At 38.7% G+C, this 24,351-nt stretch overlaps 2 protein-coding genes across 2 annotated transcripts; one reads left to right on the top strand and one right to left on the bottom strand.

Annotated features, from left to right (window-relative positions):
• Nucleotides 1-667: 667 nt before the first annotated feature.
• On the bottom strand, nucleotides 668-16,173 carry clcn7 (chloride channel 7). Its single transcript, XM_077539768.1, has 25 exons — nucleotides 15,911-16,173; nucleotides 14,025-14,102; nucleotides 11,701-11,766; nucleotides 11,400-11,465; nucleotides 11,182-11,314; nucleotides 10,956-11,065; nucleotides 10,801-10,881; nucleotides 10,643-10,705; nucleotides 9,591-9,674; nucleotides 9,384-9,477; nucleotides 8,948-9,012; nucleotides 8,701-8,817; nucleotides 8,548-8,602; nucleotides 8,339-8,399; nucleotides 5,710-5,851; nucleotides 4,720-4,813; nucleotides 4,424-4,596; nucleotides 4,270-4,321; nucleotides 4,018-4,145; nucleotides 3,809-3,894; nucleotides 3,594-3,729; nucleotides 2,984-3,043; nucleotides 2,731-2,907; nucleotides 2,575-2,655; nucleotides 668-1,880 (listed from the first exon to the last, which is right to left on the bottom strand). The coding sequence occupies exons 1-25, from the start codon at nucleotides 16,022-16,024 to the stop codon at nucleotides 1,794-1,796; spliced, it is 2,403 nt and encodes an 800-aa protein (XP_077395894.1). The 5' UTR covers nucleotides 16,025-16,173; the 3' UTR covers nucleotides 668-1,793.
• Nucleotides 16,174-17,847: 1,674 nt separating this feature from the next.
• Nucleotides 17,848-24,149, top strand: slc2a6 (solute carrier family 2 member 6). Its single transcript, XM_077541091.1, has 8 exons — nucleotides 17,848-18,008; nucleotides 18,347-18,618; nucleotides 18,893-18,989; nucleotides 19,308-19,407; nucleotides 19,525-19,718; nucleotides 21,446-21,621; nucleotides 21,740-22,032; nucleotides 23,353-24,149. Exons 1-8 carry the CDS (start codon nucleotides 17,964-17,966, stop codon nucleotides 23,676-23,678), a joined length of 1,503 nt encoding a protein of 500 aa, XP_077397217.1. The 5' UTR covers nucleotides 17,848-17,963; the 3' UTR covers nucleotides 23,679-24,149.
• Nucleotides 24,150-24,351: the final 202 nt, after the last annotated feature.

The raw sequence follows: 24,351 nt of genomic DNA, 5'->3' as shown, positions 1-24,351 counted from the left end.
TCAGAAAATAGAATTTTGAAGGCCTGTTTTAGTATTTTTTTTTATTTACTGTTCACGACTTTAATAGTATTTTCTTACATCTATGAAATACCTGACTTATTGCAGTTTAAGGCAGTTCTGAATCTTTTTAATTTATATTTACAATTAGAATTCTGAAAATATTTTCATCTCGTCCTTGCTGATGTCAATGTTTGTGTAACACTTAAAAGTGATTATAACACAGTATTTTCATGAATCAACGAAATCATGTAACCAGTTACTGCTTCCGCAATATTTATTTTGGAATTTTTTTTTTTTTTTTATGCCTTTGATATTTAAGAATAATTAATGTTCTCTAATCAATAGTGGATTGAACTGAAGTTAATTGAATTGGGAAAAATCAAAATTGAATCAAACTATATTCCTCTGAATCGAAATCAAATTGATTGAGGAAATTAGAATCAATATCCAGCCCTAGTAAACATCAACCAAAGGTGGGGTTGATGTAGAACAGTCTCATTCACAGACCACAAAAGACAAGTGACACACAGTGTTATCCAGAAGTCAGAATTAAAGTGCATTGTGGTCACAAAGGGATTGTCTGCAGCTATACCCAGGAAGGCTGTTATGTTTAAATGCCATGGAAAAAAATAAATAAAATAACCCACAGCAATCAACACACAGTGGGCTGGATTCATTCTGTTTATAAGTTCATGAAACAATTCATTTTCATGTATCATATTTTATTTCACAAAGTCTAATCCAGCAGTTACAAAATAGAACATGGGCTTTATTTTTTAACATGAAGAACTGTACAACACAAAAGAAACAAACATAAAAATAAAGAAGATAACACTGATGAGTATGACAATGCAGAGACAACATTTACTAAATAGGACAAAAATTCAAAATCCGATTTTTTAAATTCTGCATTGTATCAACATACGGATTTACTTGCGTTATAAACTATGCTTACATTCATATTGAACTTGATGTGTCACATTAGTTTTCAGTAGTAGCCACAGTGCAAACATCTTTTGGTGATAAAAATGTACAGTAAAGTGTAAAGTTTTTTGTTTTTTTTCACCCAGTCATGACAAAATTGAGGAAGGAGCGTGTACTTGATCTCTATAGAAGACTGCCTCACAAAGCACTCAGAAATGGGCAAATAATCACTTGGTTCATGTTTCAATAAAAACACACTTGTTAGGTTGGATGAAACTGACTTCTGCCGCTCTCATGCATGTTCCAATAAAACTAAAACAAGAAATAAATAGAAGTCTTTCAGTGCAAAACAACACAACATAGGGAGTGGGGGGGGGGCATAAAATGAAAAACTACATTTTAGTACCGTTTTACTGTCCAATTGCAACATCTACAATTGATGTAGTGCACAAAATCATAAATTATTCAACTCTACTTAGTCTGCATTACAACAACTTCATCATCATCACTTCCCTACAGAATGACTAACTGTCAAATTGTGGAGGGGTTATGAGGATTTTCCTTGAAACAAAATCATCCGTCATGGGTGAAAACAAACGTTGACAATATTGACCCAAAAACAGAAGATGCGAACAAGCTCGAAGTGAGATTGTTTGAGACGGAAGACAGCAACAAAGCGTGTCTGTAGAGGAAGTTACTAGATGATTTTCATTCAGTGTGGGAAAAGACACACGGAGCTCTTGGGTGATCAAGCCCCTTGCCTGCAGATGTTTTGGTTGTCATGGTAACCCTCTTTGACCATCGCGTTAGGCACTTGTCATAGTTGGGGGAATGCTTTATGGCACTGATTTTGCATGCATGTGTGTACACTATGTCTGGGCCAGCTGAAGTTCCTCCAGTCCATGTTTACCCAGGTGATATCTGGCCAAGTCTTTCCTGGTCACTAGTCCAACCACCTGAAGATTGCAGAGAACGAGCAGTACAGGCAATCAGCACCCCAAATATAAACATTGACACCAACAGTGTAAACAAGGGGGGGGAAAAAAAAAAAAGGACATACTAAATTGTAAATAAAAGTAAATTCCTCCCTCCTAGCACAGTGGCTGGTGTAAAACTTCAGATGCTTGTAATAATATTCTCCTATTTAAAAAAAACAAAACAAAACAAAACAAAACGAACCGCTAAGCTCAGTAGTAAATGTGAATTGTGGTTAAATTCACAAGATAGCGTCACATATATTTCAGTCCTGTTGGTGGCAGTAAAGTTCTTTGCATTTTGGTGGACAAATGTAAAAAAATAAATAAATAAAATGGAGTAACAGTTACTGTAGTGTTTTATATGACACACCAAATACTGGCCCTGATGTCAACACACATTTCATGATATAAATACAGGATGTCGTGTGAAAGCACACACTGCTGTGGTTATAGCCTGCTTGTTGGGTTCATGTAAAATGTACAGGTGGAATTTTCTCTGACGGCTATGGTAGACTAATTTTGCGGTAATCTGTATAAAAATGCTGTTAGTAATTTTTTATGTAATTCAGTCTACTATTTGCGATGTAATTTTTTTTTTTCCCCTGCAATTGGCTAGCAACCAGTCCACGGTGTCCCCCGCCTTTTGGCCAAAGAGACAATTCTCCATGCTTACCCTGTTCTCATCATCCACCACAACCAGGTGCCTGAGGCCCAGCGCTCTCACCAGCTTAAACACACGAGGAAGAGATGTTTCCTGCAAACAGATCGGCAGTCTCTAAATCCCACTGCATTTACTTCCAGCAATAGACAACAAACAGATGTGTATTACCTGCGGAACAGTGTAGGGTGTTGGGTTCATGAACTCCGAGAGGTCCATCATACACTCGCGCTCATCTTGGGAGACGTGGATGCTCTGAATAGGGGGGAAGCGTGGGTAGGCGTCCCTGAAGTCCTTCAGCTGGAGCTTCCTCTGGGTCAGCCGCGACCGAGCCAGCTCCACAAACACCTGCCAGCAGAGAGCAACGGTCGAGTCTGCATATGAAAATACGTCCTGTGGCATCAACAAACCACCTGCCACTGACCTTGTGCTTGAGGAGAACGATCAGCTGCGAGCGAAGGATGAGTCCGCAGAGCTTTGCTGGCTGGACGGAAGGGAAAGAAGTCAAAGGAATTCATTTTGAGGGCCAGAAGTCAGATGGGAAATATTTGGATTATGTGTCATAAGGGACTGTAGATTAGCTTTTGCGGTGTGTGAGGATTAGCAAGGAAATAGCATCTGGCGCAAATATGGCGGTTATAAGGGACCCTTGGAAGTAGAACACAATCACTCCCACAGGCTGTACGAACCTTTGAGTTGTTTACAAGCTATAATGGCAATTGAGTTTGAAATTAAGATGAATTTGAAAAGTTTCAAATTAAGATAGCATATTTCCCCAAAACATGTTCAGAAGCGTTTATTTATTTTTTATTGACTTGACATTTAGACACGATGCACGGATTTGAACTAAAGTATTTCTATATTTTGTATTTTTTCTATTTATTACAAATAAAGTACAAATAATTTGTAATACTGTTTATTCAAGATACATAATAGGTGAAATACACTAATTTGATGAGTTTCTATGGTATTTCCGCTTGACTATCTTTGTGAAACACACTCAAAGACAAAGAAGAGAGAAGAAGCCCTCATACCTCTTCACTGGAATCACCTTGCAGCACCACCACGGGGAAACCGTTGTGATTGGTCGATGTGTTGCTCAGGATGTCAACAATGGTTCCTACCTTCTCTACCTTGTTCAAACAGGTGACAGGAGAGCTCATCACTTCTCTAAAGGGCATGGACAAAAGTCACATGAGATCATTTAGCACGTTTGAATGCAAGTATGTTGTTCTCCAGGGGATGTTACCGAGCTGTTAGCCAGTGTGAGGTGGCAGGAGCTTCCCAATGCAGGAAGGGAATACTCTGCAACTTAATGTGGATGTCATACAGACCCTGATGGAAAAAGGTAGAATATTCCATTCACTTTTTGTCTATGAAATGACATGTAGCAGTATTTGTACAAACAGACAGCAAAGTGCCTTGAAAACAGCTATGTGATGCTAAGACTACACATACCTCCACAAAGTAGTCTCCTACAATCTTGGCCGTCATCAAGACGAGCATGATGGGAAGGCCATATGTGACATTTCCTGTGGCCTCCACCATGATGACAGTCAAACTCAGCGTCATCCTCACAATGCCGCCTGCACACACGCACACGTACACACCACTATTTGGTTAATTAAGATTCTTTTGGCATTTGACACGACTGTGGATCAAGTGAAGCTGTTGAGTGCTGTTGTCCATTTAGAAGTTAAATCTACTCACCTAATTGAGCTGCAGCTCCAATCAAGGCATATTTACCAGGATCAGCCCAGATCTAAACAAACATTAAAGACTGTTTTTTTTTTTTTTTGTGTAACTACAACTCATTTAAATATGGTTTAAGAGCTATACGACTACAGAACAGACACACACATACCGATCCCTTGGCCGAGATGGCAGACAGGAGAATTCCGCACAGTCTTCCCCAGGCTGCTCCGATCAGCAGAGAGGGGATGAAGACTCCAGCGGACACAGTGAGACCATACGTCCAACAGGCCAGGAAGAAGTACGTGAGGGTGAACAAGCCCAGCGTCAGAGGGTTGTAGGATCCTTTCAAAAAAGAAAACAAAAGACGACGTCAACACTTGATCGCTTCACGTACTGGATATGTATTGGCTTGTAGCACCTATAGGGAATATGCCTCCAGAACAGCCATCACAACTATGTATGTACCTGGCTGGTTGTGGAAGAGGCTACGGACACTCCTCTCTGGAGTGTTGAAGAAGGCCGTTGCCATGGAGTTATACTCCCCATCTGCACAGAAAAGCTGCAGGCACGTGCAGAAAATATCAGAAGACAAAAAGGAAGAAAAATAACCGTAACCAAAATATAACTGAGAAGCACTGAGAAGTCTGGTTACTTCCTGAAAGGCTGCCACGACACAAGACAGAGATTAAAAAGGAAGTTAATGCTTAACACGTTTACCGAACACTTTTTTCCCCCCACATGTACCTTAACTAGATGAAATTCATTAATTTCCAGAGATTACAATTGTGAAAAAAAGGCAGGAGGATTAAAAGCAAATGTTTATCATAACACATTTTGAGGTAAATGAGTCCAATTCAAATGATCTAGTGAGCAGGGGTTCTCAACCTTTTTTCAGTGACGCACCCCGTGAAATATTTTTTCACCCAAGCACCCCCTAACCAGCGCAAAGCATGAAAAAATAAAATAATAAAAAAATAAAAAAAAATAAAATAAAAAGACTTAAAATTGAATGCTGTGCAGTGTGCCATCATTGTATGATTTTTTTTTTAACTAACTACAAAATAAAGAAAATAATTTAATTATAGATAAATAGTTTTGCACATAAAAATAATCAACATTAAGTGTCCTTCTTTGGGCTCATAGTAAAGCTCTGTTCTCAAAAGGAAATAATTAACTGAACTTCAAATAAAGTTTTCAAGTGATTCACAGGTGATTCTTGGTGGCATATGACAAGTTGGTTCAAACCATTCTGTATGGGGTAGATGTTGGGTTTTTCGGAAACTGAAATTAAATACCATACTGAACATAAAATTCCTTTCATGAACTTATATTTTTCTGAAATATTTACACATACTTTTGAAATATATTTCATACTCTCACATACCCCCTTGAAGGGCCTCACGAATCCCCATTTGAGAACCACTGTAATAGATAGAATTGCGTGCGTGCGTTCACCTGCAGAGGGTACTCCTCCGTGTGGTCGGGGTCTAGAGGTTGACAGTCGTCGGAGAAGTAAATCATGGTGAATGACACTGTCGCGGTTACCGCAGTGACCAACATGGCCTCCATCACTTGCAGACAAGGCCGATGGACGTACCTGATGCACACACAGGATCATGCTGTGGTTTGGGCAAACATGCTTTTAAAGCCACAGGAGTTATAAGACAAATTAAGATTCTAAAGCATAACAGGGATTTGCAGTGAATATAAAAAGTTTGTTCAGAGTTAACCAAACACATTCAAACTCATTAAATGGAGTCACCATTTACCGTTTCTGCTTAACTCTAAATCAAGTTCAGCTGTTCTGGTAGACTTTTCCTGTTTTGTTTTGTTTTTTTGCTTTCTAGCACATACATGAAGGTTTTGTGGCTAACACTGATTGGTATTCTGAACCGTTCATAAATGTGTCTACCTTATCAGAACACAATACAGTCAAACCTCGGTTTTTGAACATAATCCGTTCCAGAAGGCTGTTCCAAAGCGAATTGTTCGAAATCCAAAACAATTTTTCCCATTATAATTGATGTAAATAATTTTAATCTGTTCTAAGTCTAAAAAAACTTTTTCCAAGTTTTTTTTTTTTTTTTTTTACTATTTTACACCATAAACTGCACTGTATACTGTTTACCATAAATAGAAAAGGGTAGAAATAGACACTGTTTTATTTTAATAGAAGATATTCTATCTAAAATGATGAAAAAACAGAACAAAATTCACTTCCAGTATTTCTTCAATCTTCATACATATGTTCATTGTTTGCAGCTTTTGGTTTAAGTTGTTTGTGTCTGTGTCGGTGTGAGTGTGAGTGAGAGTGTGTGGTTTCCTAAAGAAAGACAGAAAACAGGCCAATAAGTAAATGTATAAACGTAAGTTAAGGCACTCACATTAATAAACAAAGCAAACAAATTAAATTAGCGCAGTTAAGCTAGCGACATTTAGAACATCACTTCTGGTACGCGCTCTTATTGTGAAACTAAATGGTGACACTTCCGGTTTCGGGCTTAGCAGCGCAACATCAACTTACGAGTGCTATATGGTAATGTGCGGATGCGAAAACACCGCCCAAACATTCGTAACAAACATTTTAGAAGGAACAAGCTATAGCTGATTCTGGCAAGAAGGTTATAGACAAGAAATAAGGACAACAGGACCCACCAGTCATTGACGCACACCACTGGACAAACTCACAACACGGGACACACGCTAGCGCCAGACTTCCTCCTGCTATCGCTGCTGGCGAAGACTGAAGGCCTCAGTATACTTCTGCTTGAGGCTCACGCGGAGACGTTACGGCGGAGCTCCGCTTATGCGTTCGCCTTCCAACTTGTGCGCAATACACATCACAGTACACACCGGTGTCTGCTGTGGCTTCACTCCAAGTCGGGCTGTTGCTACGGCTGAGACGCCACAGAGTGGAGATTCCTCTGCAATTTATGACCAATTCAGGAAGTTCAATTTAATTCAGAAACACAAAACAAAGCCGGGGGGAGAGTCGGCTCATCACCGTGGCAATTAATTATTGCCAATTAGCACCGGTGTCGGCCGTAAACTCGCCAAAACACAACAGCCGCGCGTTTAGCGAACACACTTTCCCCCCCCCCCCCCCCCCCCCCCCGCCTTTCGTCCCAGGCATCCACATGCACAGCCGTGGTCTCCGAGCAGGAAGTCGATTTGCGCCACCAAACAGTTGCCTTCACGGAAACTATCTGGGAAGGGGGGCGGGGGGAGAGAGAAAAAAAAAAAAAAAAAAAGCCGACTACGCCATCGAATGGACCAATCACAAGCGAGCTACGCCCCGCCATCTACGGCGTGCAAGGATTGGCGACGTGTGCACGGCAGCCGGCCACGAGCTACGCGGCACTTAAAATTCATGGCTCGCGTAGATCATGTGATCTACGCCGGTCATTAACGAGAGAGCAAACGTGGAGGCATAAATCAGGCTTGATTCTGTTCAAGCGGCCACACGCACGAACGTAAGGGTAAGTTGTGTCACGTGAACTCGCTTTCCAATGAACAGACTGCAAATTATGCAAATTAGGATTCGTCTCAGTAACGCAGTTAACAAAGTGGAACATATCAGACTTAAGGAATAGACAGCTTTGTAGCGTTTGCTACACTCGGCTTTTTCTTCTGAGTGAGTCGCGTTCAGGTACGCTCGGCTTTTTTCAGTTTGGTCGAGAGACGATTTTTTGGGACGAGTTCTGAGACATAAAATTCTCGAATTTTCTGGTCGAAAACCGATTTGGTCGAGAACAGAAGCGTTCGAAAACCGAGGTTTAACTGTAATTTAAATAATTACAGAGCAAATGTCTTTGCAAAAGTCTCCTTCCATCCAGACTAATTGCACCTGTTCTGACAGTGTGACTATTTTTACACTTAAGTCACAAGATGCCAGATGATGTGTGCGCAAACAAGAAAGTACACTGCATGGCTACATGTTTTTCCCCTTTTTTTTTTTTTTTTTAATTGTTGCTGCCAGATGCAAACCAAGAACACATGCGTCATCTGACCTTTTTGACGTTGATTAATGCAATGTCATTCAAGTGGTTGCCTGCTGAGATTTGTCTGGCCCAGTGGCCCTCACCTTATCCTGAAGATGGTCAGCCAGTAGTTGAGAACGTTGAACAGAGCTCCCAGAAGTCCACCTGCATGGGAAAATGTCACGATGAAATACTTCACAAACTTGAGACCTTGTACATGAATAGGTTAAAAGAAGTTTCTTTTGTACGCCACACTGCAATCAAACTGATTGTTGAGACGGTGCATGTTGAAATAATATAATAAAAAATTTACCTATAGCACCCATGGCAATGAACAAGGGAATTTCATAGAGGTAATAGGCCACACTCTGAGAAAAGAATCAAATTATATATGTTGTCATTTATACAGAGTTAACATTATCCAAAAACTACACACGAACAGTATTAATGTGTTTTGGACACTTACGTCATTCTCAAATCGTCCAAAGTTGATGAGACCAGGGTTGGAAAGGTCACCTGGGTTGTTGTGGTAGATACTGAGGAAGAAGTTCAGGGTGAAGGTGGAGATCATGGATGCAAAGAACTGCAGGTGAAAAAGGAAGGACATCATAAAAGTTGGCGTATTCAAAATATACTGTATTTGATCTTTTTTTTGTTATTGCGATAGTTTTTTTATTTTACTACTAGGAAATACTGATCTTCATGTGACTTACAATCCTCCAAGTGAGCATCTGATTCCAGAAAGAAGCACCTTCTTCAAGAGAGAAAAGCACACCACCTGTTGACACAAGACAGAAAATTTCAGACATTCTCAAATTTGAATGTTGTTGTTATGATGCTGGCCATTTCCACCCAATGCAAAAGAGTGTTGTGAAACATTTCAGTTTAAAAAGAAAAAGTTCAGGGAGTAAAAAACAGGCAAGTCCCTATAACACAGTTGACACACTTCTCATATTAGTGCCAGCAGTTAAACTGCTCAATTTACATAAATGTCAGAGTTATTTCTTAATGAGCACACGCCTTTCCTTTGAACCTTCTACATCGTCTAGATCTGGGTGAACTGTGGCTCTACTGGTTCTCACTGAACATCTTTGAGACCGTGACTATTAATATCGCCCAACTCCACTTTGATAAGCTTGTTAATTTTACCAACTGGCGCTCCAAACGCAGCTGAAACTCCAGCAGCAGCTCCAGCAGAAACAAAGTCTCGTTTTTCTGTGTCTCTGCGGAAGTATTCAAAAATCTGCAAACAGGCACACAAATATTTTCAACATGTACTACAAATGCAAAAAAAAAAAAAAAACAGCCTAGCATGGTGTTAAAACCACACATGCACGTCCACGCCCATACACCAACCTTAAAGTCTCTTTTTAAAGAGGTACTCCTGCCCTGGGAGACGCCTGCAGCTACAACTGCACCGGAGTGGATCATAGGACCTTCCTATAGGTTGGTGGAGACAGGGCATCACCATACAGTCGATGTTACTCAGTTATGTACAAAATGAGTAGAAATCTAGGCCTGTCGAATTACAGTAACCCCAAAGCACTTATTTTGGTGAATGAATCGAAATGTCGTGCGATTAATTACAATTAAAAGTTTCAACCCCTGACACCCCTATTTTTAACCAATTATGTGTACCTGTAAAGTAGGAAACACCATCCTTAGCCTAGGGGATGTGTTCATGTTTAAATGATTGATATATAACAATAATAATAATTAGGGATGTTCGATACCACTTTTTTTCAGACCGATACCGATACTCAGACCCTCAGTACTCACTGATACCGATACCAACTGTCGATACCAGTAGTACATTTTGACAAATAAAAAAAATCACTAAAAGATATTTTTAAACAAATATATTTCCTTTGATTTTGACAAAAAAAACAGCACAGTCACTCTTCAATAGTCCTAACGCTCAAAATAAAACACAAAAATGCTCTTTTAGTTTAAGATTCACAATTTTGAAGTATTTCCAAACCGGTGAAGTTTTGGTGAAAAACTGCTGCAAGCTAGCACCAGTTACAGGCAAGGAGGACTCACTTAACGTCTTCCCCCTCTGCCACCGGTCGCTTGTACTCGTCTGCGACACGAGGACTCGAGTACTTGAAAAAAAGCTGGTATCGGCCCGATACCCATACCTGGTATCGGTACTTGCCCATCCCTAATAATAATATCCATGATAATATTAATAATGACGCTGTTCATTATATTTATAAGAACCTTACTGCAATAATGTTGCTTTAAGTGTTAAAGAAGAGATCATCCAAAAATGTAGGCTGAAATGATTGTGGAATATTTATGAACAACGAATACATATTTTGATGTGACAGTCACTGTGGAGTGTTATCAGGCTTATTTAAACTAAATGAAGCCTACATTTTCACCTATTTGGGAAGATTTCTTACCTTTCCAACAGCAAGTCCACCCACTACTGAGCAAATAACACCACACACTTTCACCACCAGAGTCTGACAAAGAACACACAACATGTAATATACATTACAATGGGTGTTGTGTTGTTTTTTTTCTATTAATTGGTTATTTCAAGTTCATGTGTGCATACCTTGAGTCGAACCACTCTCGGAATCTTGACTCCGTTCAGGTAACACTTTATTTGCGGAATACCACTTCCCGCTGCTATTGGCTTAATATAGTAGATGGAAGATGAGTTGAGATGAGATGGGTATCATTTCTTCTTCTGTTTAATCTTACCCTTACCTCAAAAAAGGCAACAATGATAGCTCCCACCATGACAAAGGCGGAGTTTAGGACAGCCCAAAGGATGAGAGAGAGAGACAGTCCGCCCACCTCTGTAAACCTCTCTATATCTGTCAAGGTAATGGTCAAGGGAAGATATGCTTGAGCTGAGAAGGAAGTACCTCTCCAAAATGTTCAACTCATAACCAGTTTATTGAAATGCATCTTTGAGGAAGTATCAGGATACTTTCTTTGACAACTTGGTATTTGATTCCAGCCAACTGCTCCACGACAATGTCAATGAAACAGGCAATGAGGCCTGTCAGAAAGCCGATCAGGCCGCAGACCACCCAGCGACTGATCTCCAAACAGCGAAAACCCTAACACATTGACAAAAGACCGCACAAGCAGCGCTTGCATCAGAATATGTTTGAATGTCCATTTTGGCCAAATAAACCCACTCACCAGGTAACTCATACGCCTCTCCTCCTCCAAAAACAGCTGGTTTTCAATGTTATCATAGTCAAGACTCTAAACACATAAACAAATGCAAATAAACTTTTGTCAAATGCAAATTTTAATATTTGTTATTGTATTCATTCATGGGTGACATGCCTGTCATAAAATTTAGACAAAGGGCAAATTAACCTTACTAAAGGGTTAACATATTCAAAAAGTCAATTTTGCAAACATCCAAATGACTTCCGCATAATGTTTTTTTTTAAGACCAAAAAAAAAAAAAAAAAAAAAAAAAAAAGAGGGTTACTTCATATTTGAGTGACAGCAGCTTCTCATTATGGGGGATTTCCTTGGGATGACCCCGATGAGACTCCTGCAAGTGGAGGGGAGGAAGAGCACTCAATTAGATTGCTGTAAAGTCCACCCCTACAGTCCTTATTTGTATACTACAGGCTGTGATGTACAAGAGTGCTTTGCTCAAAGGCACAGTGTTTAGGAAGAGTGTAAAATTATATAAAGGTTACTGTCAGGATTACTGAACTTCTATTTCCACTGCTCAATTTTTAAATCTTATACTCCACCAATATAAAAAGGGGATTGGCTCTACACCAGGGCTACAGCGTACGATAGCCCCTTCAAAAATCTGTGTAAATGGTAAATTGGACTGAGCTCATATAGCGCTTTCGACACCATATGGTGCGCAAAGTGCTTTACAATGCGTCACAATCAACCATTCACATGCAGCCCCAGTTAAACCCCTTCAGCATTCTAAAACATTCTAAAATATATTATTTACAAATTCCATTCTCAGCCCGAGTTTTTATGAGTCAAGTCCCGATTTAGCGCCGGGAAAGAAAAGAAAAAAATTCTAGAGCTGTGCCTGCTGCACAATGAAACACATAACCCTAAGAGCCGCTGAAAGAGTCACCAGGTAATCTCTGCTGAGTAACCTAACATCCTGGCCAGTATGGCCATTTTTCAGTATTTACAAAAATAATAGAATTTCAGGTTGCAAAAGCATATGAGAACACAACAGCAGGATTACAGAGGGTAACTCCTGCCTGAGAAAGGGTGACCATGAATTCACTCAAGAATCACATGAATCTATTATCTTCAGTCTCAGAGAGAAACAACAATTGTGTTCTACTAAACCAAATGATTGTGTCTGTCAAGCCTCGGGACAGTCATGTGATGAGGGGTGTGAATTGCCTAGTACCTGACGATTTATGTATTTATTTATCTCTTTATTCACTACTTCTTATTTAGTCACTGATGTAAAATGTATTTACTTGTATATAAAAAAAAAAAAAAAAAAAAAAAAAAAAAAAAAAAAAACTGTATTCGCACTTCAAAATGTTTGCTTTGTTCTTGTTTATTGCAAAACTGATGTTTATGTACAGCACTTTGTATACAGCAACGCCTGTTCTTAAAGCGCTTTATAAATAAAGTTGAGTTGAGTATCACGATTCATAGGTCACGATTCGATTCGATACCGATTAATCCCGATATGTACTTGCAAGTCGATTGTTGAGATTTTTTTTTACTCAAATTTAGAAAATACCATTCAGTAAACTTATACATGTACACTGTAAGATTTGTATGAAAATGTATCATTTATTGATCTGAAACTTCAGTCTTATAACTGTGAGCCACTGTATTTAACAAACAGGTTGTAACCTTTATCATGTTTGAAAAGCATTAAAATAAAATATTAAGGCTTAATGTTCCATTAATACAGTGCTTCTCAATTATTTTATTTTAACTCAGGAGCACAATAATAATTAAAAAAAAACTTTAACCTGCTAAACAAAAATATACAAAATAATTTGTGCTGATTTTTTTTGCTGTGTGCAAAGCGTACTACATGCGTGCATGCTCAGTGCAAACAAAACCTCTACACCACCTATAGCGAATGCTCCCTGCGCCAATAATGAGAGCGCCACTGCTCCCTAATGTAGCGGAGGTGCAATTGCACTTTATTCTAAGACATTAAAAAATAAAATAAAAATCAAACTAAAAAAATAAAAAAGCATGTTCCCAGAGGTCAAATGCACCCCCCCTTGATGGAGTCTCGCGCCCCCCCTGGGGGGGCCCGCCCCACTATTTGAGAAGCACTGCATTAATATAACATTCTTCCATGGTTAAGGTGTGAAAGTTAGACGTTTTTCATCAAAAATGGATGTTAAAAAATCGATTCGGCTGCCTATTGAATCGATTCGAGAATTGCGTGCTGTAGTATCGCGATATATTGCCGAATCGATTTTTTTTAACACCCCTACATGTGACCCTCATATGCAACTTACTGCATCATGCTCGTGTACGCACATATTTTAAAATAATTTCAACCTTTATTGCATTTCAATAAACAAGGTATTTAAGAAAAGCTAATTTAATTAATGCTACTGTGATCAGATTTAAGACATTTCATTCACAAAATACGCCAGGAGTCTAGACTAACTTTTGGCACTGGTTGCAGAGGTGTGGCCAACATTTTTTCTTGGTTGCACCAGCACTAGTTAGTTGCACCAGAATTTTCCATTGCATTGCATTGCATTGACAACTCATTGAAATAAATTTCATGAACAATTTATCTGAATTTTCATATTTTAAAAGTTATGTTATGAACATTACCTCATCTGATGTGATCTCCTCTTCTAAATCCACATTGCTGAGTCTTCCTATATGAAATACAGTATCTCCTCCTGATGGCTACAGAGCAGACGTAAACAAGAAATACATCTGTGAATGATTTGTGAACGACAACCAACAGCAACAGCCAATTATGGGAAGAAAAAAAAAAACCATTAACATAGCACTACAAGTCATGCCTTTTCTTCTAACTTAAACTTTTATTATTGTTTTTATTTATATAATTAGATATTATTATTATTATTATTATTATTGTATTTCAGAATTTAACAACAAATTTTTAGTAATGATTTATTTAGCTGCAGTAATTGAGCAGAGTCTAAAGGACAGACGTTAAGAATTAGCATGGAAAATGCTATGTGCTGCCACCTTTTCCACCTTTAGTGAAGACAAGTGTGACATGAATAGTTCTGGTGGAAGTACGCCTCATTTTCCAGTGTTGTTACGTAAATGGAACAGCTGACAACAATGAATGTTGCAGACAAACAGTGACTATGAATTCTGATGAATGATTAATTTATTTTAACAATGCTGTCATTTCTTCTGATAGTAAAATGTAATTTTGATAGTAAAACAGACAGATCAGAACAATCTGAAGCAATTTGGGAAATTATTTAACAGAATTAAATTGTGCCATCTAATTTTCTCTAATCTCTACTTGGCTGCAACCAGCAGACACATCAATGCTTTTGAGACAACACTGGCATAAATTGCACCTTCAGAAAAATAATAATAATAATAATAATAATAATCTTTCTACCTCGCATCCATCTTTTGCATTAATTGTCCTCACGGGTGAGCTATCCCAGCTGACTTTAGCCGAGTGGTGGGTTGAATCCTGAACTGGTCGCGAGCCAATCGCGGGACAAAGACGCAAACATCAGCATATCCAAGAAGGACTTTTGCAGACTGGACTAGTTTATCAGGCTCTGTGGTCGGCATGAAGCTAGACTCTCTGGTGACATTGGCAGAGAAGAGGACTCTGGACAAACTGCTGGATATTATGGACAATAGCAGCCACCCTCTGCACACTGTCATCAGCATTCAGAGGAGCCTGTTCAGTAGAAGGCTGACGCTCCTCAAGTGCCGGACCAACAGATTAACGAACTCTTCACTTCACAAATATGGCGCTGTACTTGTACTGTACTGTATTTAATTTAATTTGATTTATTTAATTCAATCTCTGGTGTAATAACCTTATTTATTGATTGAATTATTATTATTATTATTATTATTATTAATTCAATCTCTGGTGTAATAACCTTATTTATTGATTGATTGAATTTTTATTTTTTATTTTATTACTTGTTCTTATTGCTGCTGGAAATGTAAATTTCCCGGAGGGAGCCATCCCAAAGGGATCAATAAAGTCAAGTCTAAGTCTGTAAATGTTTTATTTATTAAAGTTTATTAATAATGAAAGCCAGCTGTTAATGTTAATAAATAATGATGTTAATTCAGACCATATCGTAGTTTTGGTTTCCTTCAGCGGGCTATTATGAGTGTGACTGCATTATGTTTTTTAATACATAAATTTACTTTGAAATCAGAAGTCATGAAAAATAGTGACATATAAATATGAATACTATTTCATGGGGGGATATTATAACATTACCAATTTTAGCTATTTATAACAAAATTTATAGCTATAATTTATAGCTATTTTAGTGGAACACAAAAAAAACAAAAAACAAAACATGATTTGACGGCCTTGGTCTGGCCCTAGCCTTGAGTTTGACACATGTAGGCTAGCTACAATGCAATGTATGTCGTTGCAAACATGTTGCTATTGTGCACCTTATACGATACAATTCATTGAGAAAATACATGCAGCTGTTAGGTTAGCATGCTAGCTGTACTGTACAGACCTCTCTGTAGTGTTGACGTTTCTCATCGCCGTTTAGCAACGGCGTCGCTTCGCCAGCGGCACCGGACTCGTCAGCTCGGCTTGACCATGACACTTTCTTCGTGATGTTAGCCATGGCGGCCGCCTGGTACTTAGACTCCAACTGTTGCTGTGTTACCACATGAATTGCAATAAGCGGCTAAATAGACCCATGTTCCCCTCTCAGTTCCCCATGACCATCATTCCTGTGACTCGTGACGCTTTAGTAAGGGTCGCGTGCCAGACCAAAAATGTCCGTTTGTCGCAATGGATGATGGGGCTTGTAGTTAAACAATGCCTATGACATTGAACGATGCATGTATGTGTACTATAAACATGACATTTAAAAACAACACTTCAGGATAAAGCATTAACTACTCTAAAAATAAAAAGTGAGAAAAATATTGAATTAAGTAAGTTCTGCTGTTTTAATGTTTTAATGTAGTTTTTAATGTACCATTTAAATGTGCCGTAATTTAATTGGACAGACATATTGGACATATACATTCCAACTGCAATGAGAATCGTTTTTAAACTATTTACAGCAAATCCATTAATTCTCTATAGTGCTTGTCTTCATTTGGTCCTAGGTAAGCTGAAACCTTTTCCAGCTGATTTTTTGCAACAGGGGCAGAGCACCAAGCAATTGCAGGCCACTCATAAAAATTACTATTCCCACGCATATTCAAACCTATAGGAAAAGTAACCTTGGATGCAATATAGATATTTGCAATATGGGAAGAATAAAAACAATCTAGCAAGCACACAAGAGCATGGAAACTCAAAATATGGAATTTTAAATGTAGGGCTCACTTGCTAACCACCGGCAATGCTATCAATCTATATTTTTTGTATTTAATTTTAATTTCTTGACTAGTCATGACAAGCTCTCAATAGGCTACTGTAGACCTGTTCTGTGACCATCCCATTCCTTACCACTAACTTTCTATACAATTCCCTCCAAATTCCTGTTTGTTTTCTTATTAGACGTCATTGCCTCTTTGTTTTTTAATTTGTAATTTCCCCTTTAATTTGATGGATTTTCAATGGGCGTTCAGTTGACCTCTTTAATTAATCTCCATTTGTTCTTAGCGTAGCTCCACAGATATTCTAATGCCTCCCTATTTATTCCCTCAAGTTTGAACACTGTTTTTTTTATTTGTCTTTTTCTGATTCCCTATTGACCACAAGCATCTTTTTCAGGCTGCATGTGAGTTCTTTTCTATTGCGTGTGTTTATGACCTGATCGTGAGTGTGCATGTGTATGTGTAAAAAGAAGTGGTAAATGTGATTGTGTGAGCTAAGCAACTGTGCTTTTTGTCTGCTGACTCAACTAGGGCACTTTGCTTCTGCTTTTACTTTCAACATGAGTGACTAGATTAAGGAATCCCACACTCCTATGCGTTCTACTTACAGATCACTCTTTTATTACAATATGTGCACAAAACAGACACAACACACGAGAGCAGGAGTTGACAATTGTTGCTGTTCAACAAAAAGCATCTACAAATCTTGTAGGTTTAGATGTTTTATTTTTAATTGATAAAAAAAAAAAAAAGTTTTTGTGTCGGGTTTGCATGTTCATTGTTCTCCCACGCTTGTGTTACAATTAGCAATAGGTACTCCAGAGAAAGAAAGAAAAAGGAAATTGATGTATCGCACTACAGAAATGATTACCGGTAATCAAGTACAAAGACAAACAACTTCATATTTCAAAGATGGTAACTTTACCTCCGCACTAGAAGGATGATGTCTGAGTAATTGTCACCGCAAAATTTCCAGTAGTTTGTCATTTCCAAAAGTCCAGTGGTGACGTACTTGAACTTCTCAGTTTCACTTTCATGCTGGCTTCTTTCCCAGTAGCCAGTGTGTTCATTTCTTCTCAAACAGGACATTTTTGCATTGCACACCTCTCACGGGCTCCTTTTTTGTAAATAGGACTGATTTGAAACAAAAAAAATTACACTTTAGACTGGCCGCTTCATCATCTTTGTGATCTTTCATGAAGGCTAGTTGTGCACGCCTCCTGTGCTGACATGGATGAAGAAAGACCTCTACTGATCCCATCACCAGAACCCACGGTAAGAGAGAGAAAACTCACCCCTACTACAAACACAACTACTTTTATTACAGTTGATATTACAAACTTTTGGAATTGACATTTTCATTGCTACCATTATAACTAAAATGAGTTTAAATCAACCTGCGACATGCTGCTGTGTAGTTTGTGACAGAATGTAAAGATGCTAACAGGCCGCTAACGGCTAACTCCTAACAGTTAGAATGCTAGCAATCTGGGTAGACCCTAAATAAAGGAACATTTTGTGGCTCAGTGGACAGGAATACTAAAACTGCTAGCAGCTGTAGCCAACAACTAATGTCATCAATGTTTTAATTCATCCACGTCTCTCTTTTGCAGTTCAACAAATCCAAACTATTCCTGGCTGTTTTTGCGGCAGTCTTAGGGAACTTCAATTTTGGCTATTCCCTGGTCTACCCGTCTCCCGTCCTGCCAGTTCTCCAGAGTCCTGATGTGGACCCCCGGCTGAGGATGGACACCTCCCAGGCCGCCTTGTTCGGCTCAGTCTACATGTTGGGTGTGGCTGGTGGTGGGCTCGGGGCCATGCTGCTTAATGACATGATTGGCAGAAAGCTGAGCATTATGGTGTCAGCCATCCCTTCTTCTATCGGGTCAGATATTAAACTGTAATTTGTAAGGAAAGAAGTTGTTGCATGGTTTATTAGAACCAATGCACACCTAACTCTAGTTTACAAACGAGAATGAACCTGCAGGTCACACATGTACTCTTTAAACAAGCTTTTGGAGCATTGACATTATCAAGACTTTTGAACTATTTGTTGCCCCCAAAATGTTATCTTTAGTTATTAAATCAATTCTGCACAAATTATTAACTTTTTATTGGTGAAAATGGCTCAATGAGTATCCATTTAACGTGTGTTTCAGCTACCTGTTGTTGGGAGGGGGTGTGGAATTGTGGATGCTTCACTTGGGCCGTTTCCTCACAGGTGTCGCCGGTGGGGTGACAGCGGCGTCTATTCCTGTAGGTTGCCATGGTTACATTATTATCCCATCATGCAACTTTTGCTTTTGTCCCAATTCTTTGCCCTAGTAATGATGCAATGTATTTTGTGGACATACAAAACTTTAGGTGGGTTATTTACTATAGACATGTTGACATACAGAAACAATAAATAGGACTATATAATCCTCATGATCATGCAGCGTTGATTACAGCTACATTGGGCAGTGTGTAAAAAATAACTTTTGATCTTCTTTTAAATTATTATCTGATCACATATAGTATGTTCTGGTGACTTTCTATCTGTGAGTTGTACATTTTGTGTTTTTTTTCCTCTAGGTTTACATTTCAGAGATTTCCCATAAATCACTGAGAGGTGCCCTGGGAACCTGCCCTCAGATTACTGCTGTGTTCGGAGCACTGGCACTCTATGCTTTGGGTAAAATTGGCATAATATCTACACAACGCACAAAAATGTTGTTATATTTGGCTTTTGGGGGAAATTTGAGGATAAACCAAAAAATGAGTTGTCTCTCCTGTATTATATGATGCACAGGCCTGGTGTTACCATGGCGGTGGCTTGCAGTGGCAGGAGGCGTACCAGTATTGCTGATGGTAGTGCTGCTAGTCTTCATGCCCTACTCCCCCAGAAGGCTCCTCTCCCTGGACAGAGAGGAGCAGGCCGTGCGCGCCCTTCACTGGCTGAGGGGCGCTGACTATGACATACAGAGTGAGCTCGACGCCATCAAGGTGAGAAGAACAATGACCATAATGAAGTGGACCAGAAGGTCAAACACATGCTGCAGACATGCTTGCTATGGAGGACCAAAAATGCCAAAATGAAAAGATAAATAAATAAATGTGAAGATAAAAACATATAGAAAAATAGAATTCAAAAATAAAAAATAAAAATTAATATAAATGGAAATAAAAACAACAAAATATATAGATATGGCACTTTCCTGTACTTTAATTTATTTAATTCAATCTCCGGTGTAATAACCTTATTTATTGATTGATTGAATTTTTTATTTTATTTTTATTATTATTATTATTATTATTAATAATTCAATCTCTGGTGTAATAACCTTATTTATTGATTAATTGAATTTTTATATTTTATTTTATTATTATTATTATTATTATTAATAATTCAATCTCTGATGTAATAACCTTATTTATTTATTGATTGAATTATTTTGTATTTTCTTATCTGTTCTCATTGCTGCTGGACATGTAAATTTCCCAGAGGGAGCCATCCCAAAGGGATCAATAAAGTCAAGTCTAAGTCTAAGATATTTCTTAATTAATTAAGTGATTAATTAATAACGGGATTCAAAAAATAAATGTGGAAATAAATACAAAATAAATATATGCGCCAGTCAGATGTGTTTACTTTGATTTAGATCCTTTTTAGCTGTTCACAAATCACAATACATCACAAACAGTCCTAATAGGAACACATTAGCAATCTAAACTGACAATATTGTCACATTTCATGATCTCAGTAAATTTATTTGCGTGTGTAGCTTTTAAATAATTAATATTTGTTTTAGTTTTTCCATGTATGTGCTATTTTATCTCCATCCTTTATACTTATTTTTATCTCATTTATTTATTGAATTTATTTTATTATTTGTTCAATCTCCTCTCTTTATCTCCTCTCTTTCTCTTCATTTTTACAATTTCAGTCCATAAATTTTTTTGTCATTTAAATTACATCTTTAATATTTTCTTTTCCAACGTTTCAACGTCAGGCCGATAATTTCCAACTAATCCTGTAGTGTGACGTCATTGATAGGCGACCCCGATACGATCTGGCAGGCCAGTCACATCTGGTACCGGCACCGGCTTGCATGGAGAGCGCCAGTAGTGGACGTATCTTGTCGAATGTCACCACAACTTGCGACTTGAGTTGTTTGACAACTTCACACAAGTTCCTGTAAACAACAAGGCTCATTGTTTCTTTCGTGTGTGAAGTCTCCCTTGCTCTGGAATGGGCAGAGTCCGACATAGACTGACATGTCGATCAACCAATAGGTGAATAGTTCAACCCAAGACAATACTTAGGACCGCCCCCTAATTTGAATATCATCATGACGGATTTCATGCTAACAGCGTCTGCAGCATGAAATAAATATGGGAGCAGAGCTTTTTTATTTATTGATTGACATTTAATTCTATTTATATATTTATTTTTGTATTTATTTTCACATATTTTTTTATATTTATTTTTTGAATCTCATTTTTTGTTTGTGTATTTATATTTATTTTGATTGTTTTTATTTCCATTTACATTTATTTATTGAATTAAATATTTTAATTGTATTTATTTATTTATAATTTTGGCATTTTTGGTCCGCCATGGCTTATGTCAACTGAGACCTGGGTCACAGTGTATCATACTATCAGTTCTCGACTGTCAGCATTCATATCTTCACATATATACGACTGTATATTCATATTCTTCAATGCAGCACAGCATCCGTCTGCAGAGCCGGGTCACATGGTCCCAGCTGGCCAAGCCCGTCTACTACCGGCCAATCCTCATCTCCGTGGCGATGCGTTTCCTGCAGCAGCTGACTGGCATCAGCCCCATTCTTGTCTACTTGGAGCCCATCTTTTCTCAGAGCAATGTCTCACTGGAGCCCAGGTGTGAAATGCTACCCGACTCGTTCATTCTGCGCACTCTGACACATCATTATCTTTAATTAATGACCATTTTTCACATACTGTCATTAGTCACTACCTGTCCCTGTTCACTGTGTCAGGTATGATGCTGCAATTGTGGGATTAGTTCGCCTTGTTTCTGTCAGCCTGGCAGCCGTTTTGATGGACAAGGCAGGGCGCAAAGCTCTGCTCTACACTTCCAGCTTTCTGATGTTCCTGTCCACGCTGACGCTGACCATGATTTCACACACCACACCTCACCATCCAGGGCCCGCCCCTCCGAACTTCACCGCAATTATGGAGAGCAAGCTCCACTATGACGTGGCTTGGCTGGCTCGCAATCAAACGGCTGCAGGCCCTATTCCACTTATCAGCGTTGTGGTATTTATATTTGGTGAGTGATACAACCTGATGATATGGCTTCAATGTCACAATGACACCATCAACTACAGGGAGTCCTGTAGTTAAGGCACACTCGACCCAAGGCATTTTCGACTTTACAACGGTTACGCATGGTCCGCCATTTTGGCTCCTCATCCGCCATATAGCATGCAGTGTTTTCCCCTCCTCCGCTATTTAGCCCTTAGCTAGTGCTAGCGCTTATGCACTTGTGGGAGTATTTTTGGCTTTTTCACCCTCTTGTTTCCACATCATGGCCCCAAAGAAGAAGAAAGCTACGTCTTCTATCAATGTTGGTTCAGCCAAAAGAAAAGCAATTACCATGGAAATGAAGCTAAACATCATAAAAAGATTGCAGAAATATGTAAATATTGACTTCGATGGGGAAATCCGACTTAAGTCACAATTCGGGTTACATCGGTGGCGTAGGAACGAACTGTGAGGTAACTCACTGCATGCTGTGCAATTATGAAGTAAAATAATTCCAGCGGAAAATCCTGTCCGTTGCGCATCACTCACCCGGGATTTGAGGCACGTCCTTTGGTTCAATACCATTGGTAAAAGGCTAATGCACAAGTTTTTCTGACGTTCTAAACATTTTCTAAATAATGATTGGACAAATTAAAATGTGGTGCGCATGACATGACATTCAAAAAGATGTTTGAATGGACAAATAAAGAAAAAAAAAAACCAGCAATGATTTGTAAATATTTGAGAAATTTTAAGTCATTTGGACTTTTTGATGAGCTGGTAACTAAGGCATATCAAATGTTGCCCCTTTGTGAAGCTTAAAAGAGAAGTCAACCCAAAAAATGTCTTTACAATATGTTGTATGCACCCCACTGGTCTTAACATGACTTTCTAATTAATATTGTGTTACTGAAATATGAATTAAGCAGCAAAAATCCACTGTTTTTTTCTGCATCTCAGGGGGCGGCCATTTTGCCACTTGCTGGCGCCTTAAAATCACAGTTGCTCAGGGCTCAGGTAGCAACCAATCATGGCTTAGCTTCAGAAAACAAGTGAGCTGTGATTGGTTGTTACATGGGCAACCGTTATGTCATACAGAAAAACAAGTGGATTTAATGCAATATTAATGAAATAAAACTGCTGGGTTGGCTCCCCTTTAACAACACCACCTCTATCTTTAAAAAAATGGTCTATAATTTTATTATTTATCTGAGTTTGTGTGACAAGTCGTTCAAGCAATCTGCACACACATACACACACAAAATGAAAATATAGTTTAAAACTGTCCAAGTGAAAGACATTTGTGCGTCACTGCTTTGAAACAATCCCTCTCTCTGTCTCCTAGGATACGCCATGGGATGGGGGCCAATCACGTGGCTGCTCATGTCAGAGGTGTTGCCTCTGGCCGTGAGGGGCGTGGCCTCAGGCCTGTGCGTGACTGTGAGCTGGTTGACAGCCTTCGTGCTCACAGACGCCTTCACTCACCTGGCAGACACTTACGGCCTGTACGTGCCGTACTTTTTTTTCACGGTGGTGTGCGTCGTGTGTCTGCTCTTCACCGCCTTATGCGTCCCAGAGACCCGGGGCCGATCTCTGGAGGAAATCGAGAACTATTTCAGGACACGCCGATATACTATTAATCGTGATCATTCCAATGCACATGCTACATGAAGGGCAAAGAACTGATGTATGAAATTCTATGGGAATAACTGAAATGTTATTTCTGTGTGAAATGTACTCACACTGTCCTTCATACACTACTTCCTATGCAGCACAATTGTTTCATCTAATTTTGTAATTACATTTCCGATGGACCTTGAAAAAGTTGTTAAAAGAAAAAAAAAAATGAAGTGGCCCCAGATGTGGAAAAAAAAAGGCTTATCCGCTTTTGCATGTACTGTATGAATTTTATTGTACATCTTATGATGAACTGCTAGTGACTATTAAGAAACTATCAATATTTAACCATGTATGTTATTCAGTAGGAATACTAGAAGGAATAGATAGATAGATAGATAGATAGATAGATAGATAGATAGATAGATAGATAGATAGATAGATAGATAGATAGATAGATAGACTTTGTCATTCTAGTACAAGTACAGAACGAAATGTTGTGTCATCTGACCCGCACAGCTTCCAAAAGATAAGACAACAAAAATAAAAATTTATACAATTTAAAAAGCAGCGGTAAATCGGATTTTTTAGAACAGTGAAGTACTGTGCCAAAAGTGCAAAAGGATGTGCAAAATAAACAGATCCATGAAGGATCACGGAATGTACAAAATATATAATGTACAATGGTAAATAAATACTCTAGCTATATAAATACTATACAGTAGTG

The sequence above is a fragment of the Festucalex cinctus genome, chromosome 1, assembly GCF_051991245.1.
Source record: "Festucalex cinctus isolate MCC-2025b chromosome 1, RoL_Fcin_1.0, whole genome shotgun sequence".
Lineage (NCBI taxonomy): Eukaryota > Metazoa > Chordata > Actinopteri > Syngnathiformes > Syngnathidae > Festucalex > Festucalex cinctus.
This window is presented reverse-complemented; position numbering and strand designations above follow the sequence as displayed.